Raw genomic sequence first — 2,500 nt, 5'->3', positions numbered from 1 at the left:
CTGCATCTGAGGAACAGAGTCACCAGACCTACTTTGCTTTAGTTGGCCAGTAGGAGTCCATCGTTCTTTGCTTTGATATATTGACATGCCTAGCTATATAGGGCCTAGACTGCATGATAATGGGTAATGGGAGTGCCAAAGCATTACTAAAATGTTGGCGCTGCTCTGGTGCTTCAAATATTGGCTTGGTGCTACATGCAGCGTCATAGCACCAGATGGGCACCCCTGAATCATCCCCTGGCTGACAAACTTCATTTGGGGGAGATGGTTGCACTTGTCGTAGACAAACAAGTAAAGTACTAATGTTGAGGTAAAGACAAGGCTTTCGTGTTTGAATCAGTGCTCTTTCTGATTTAACAGTTAATACTATGCTACAACAAAGAATTGAAATGTCAGGTATTGGTATCGGCCGATATGTGGAAACCAACGTATCAGTATCCATAGTAATGGCAAACTTGGTATTGGTGGAACACTGCCAGTCACAGTGGCAGTGAGTTGAGTCCCTTTCTTTCATTAGTGGTGAACCACACCTATTGGAAAGGGGTACAAAAGGGGGGTTTGTAAGCCCCTGAGCCCCATCTGGATCCATGTCTGGTGTGTGTCTGTTGGTAGTCAGTGTGTGTGTGTGTGTGTGTGTGTGTGTGTGTGCGTGTGTTTGAGTCTGTCTGTTTGTCTCTTTGTCTGTCCGTCTTACATTAAGATCTTGTACGTGTACTCACACTGTGCATCATTTTAGCAAGTAACAAATGCTACTGTTACCTGCAACTCCACTGTATTTGGTGGAACATGCAATATTACTTGCTTACCGGGTCTTCTTCTGGACGATGATAAAATCGAATATCTTCCCAACAGTTACAGCGTAAAATGCAATGCGTCTGGTGCGTGGAACAGCACGCTCTATTCGTGCAACAGACCGGTCACGTGTGCTCAACCACAGCAAATCTCCAACGGAACAGTCACGTGTTCAGGAAGTGCCTACTTGGACGTAAGTTCAGAATTATAATTATACAAGGAAAGTGTCTGTCTGTGTAGGCATGTTGTAATTAATGTGTGATATCAATATATTGTAAGTAAGAAACAACAATACAGTACATCATACAAGTTTATAATATAATTTATATAAACATTTATTTATTTATTATTTATTTATTATTTATTTATTGTTTATTTATTATTTCTTTATTTTTTATTTATTTTTTATTTTTTATTTATTTATATTTTATTTTTGTTTTTATTTATTTATTCATTTATTTATATATAAATTAATTATATTATATTGTTGTATGTTGTATTGTTTTCTTACTTCCAGATATGTAAATACGAGTGTTCCGATGGATATTTTCTGGACGGTTTTTCTCAACGTACTTGCACTGAATTAGCAATGTACTCGGAGGATGAACCAACTTGTTTACCACGAGATTGTGGTGATTTGGTAAGTTAACGGACTTCGATGTGATTGTGCATGATGATGAGCTTGCTCTAGCCTGAAACATTGTTGGTTTATTACTGCAGCCAGCAACGACGTTTGGTAGTATCGCCTGCACAGGCACAAAGGTTGGTGACAGCTGCACTATTACATGTGACCGTAGCTATACATTGGTGGTACCTGGGCGTCGTTTCTGTTTGGTGAACGAATCGTGGTCTAGTAACTCAACCGAATGCAAGAGAAACTACAGTTATTGTGTCGACAACACTACTTCTACAGCAACGACAGCGACGTGTGACGTTGGACTTGCAGGTAACGGGATTTACTGTGGAATGGACACGGATGCTGATGGAAGGCCTGATGTGTCTCTACCGTGCGGTAATATTAGTTTGTCATGTGAGACTGGTAACTGTTCGTTTGAGTCCGGCAGTGGACAGGAGAACTCGGATGGAGACGCTAACTTTAGTTTGTCATGTGTGGCTGATAACTGTCCGTTTGAGCCCAACAGTGGACAGGAGGACTCAGATGGAGACGGTATTGGTAATGTTTGTGATGTGGATGATGACAATGATGGGTTGACGGACATCAATGATAACTGTGATACAGTGGCGAGTCTTAATCAGAACGACACGGATGGTGACGGGTTTGGAGATGCATGTGATAATTGTGTAAATACAAACAACACAGATCAGACAGACACAGATGGAGATGGCATAGGAGATGCTTGTGATAATGATGCAGACAATGATACGTTGGCTGATGCCTTTGACAACTGTCCATTCCACTTTAATCCTGCACAGTTGGATGGAGATGGTGATGACGTAGGCGACATATGTGACAATTGTCCATCAGTAAGCAATAGGAATCAAACAGATTCGGATGAGAATGGACTGGGGGATGAGTGTGATGATGGAATGGATCAAGACAATGATGGTATTATTGATTCGATAGACAACTGCCGTTCAATCCCAAATCCTAGTCAGGTAGACTGACTGATGTATGAATGTTCGCTGGATAATCTAGGCTAAATTGAATTGAATGTGTTAGATTGATACAGACCTGGGTGGTTGGGGT

General features: G+C 41.0%; 1 protein-coding gene across 1 annotated transcript in view; it reads left to right on the top strand.

The window, feature by feature from the left end:
- Nucleotides 1-2,500, top strand: part of LOC134196802 (uncharacterized) — a 20,360-nt gene that overhangs the window by 3,244 nt on the left and 14,616 nt on the right. Inside the window, exons 9-12 of the mRNA XM_062666023.1 lie at nt 737-985; nt 1,310-1,432; nt 1,513-2,409; nt 2,474-2,500. The exon at nt 2,474-2,500 is cut by the window's right edge and continues 81 nt beyond it. Coding sequence (XP_062522007.1) covers nt 737-985; nt 1,310-1,432; nt 1,513-2,409; nt 2,474-2,500 — 1,296 coding nt within the window. The remainder of the gene's footprint in view (nt 1-736; nt 986-1,309; nt 1,433-1,512; nt 2,410-2,473) is intronic.

This window comes from Corticium candelabrum, chromosome 21 (genome assembly GCF_963422355.1).
Source record: "Corticium candelabrum chromosome 21, ooCorCand1.1, whole genome shotgun sequence".
Classification (NCBI taxonomy): domain Eukaryota; kingdom Metazoa; phylum Porifera; class Homoscleromorpha; order Homosclerophorida; family Plakinidae; genus Corticium; species Corticium candelabrum.
Note: the sequence above shows the minus strand (reverse complement) of the source record. Positions and strands in the feature narration are given on the sequence as shown.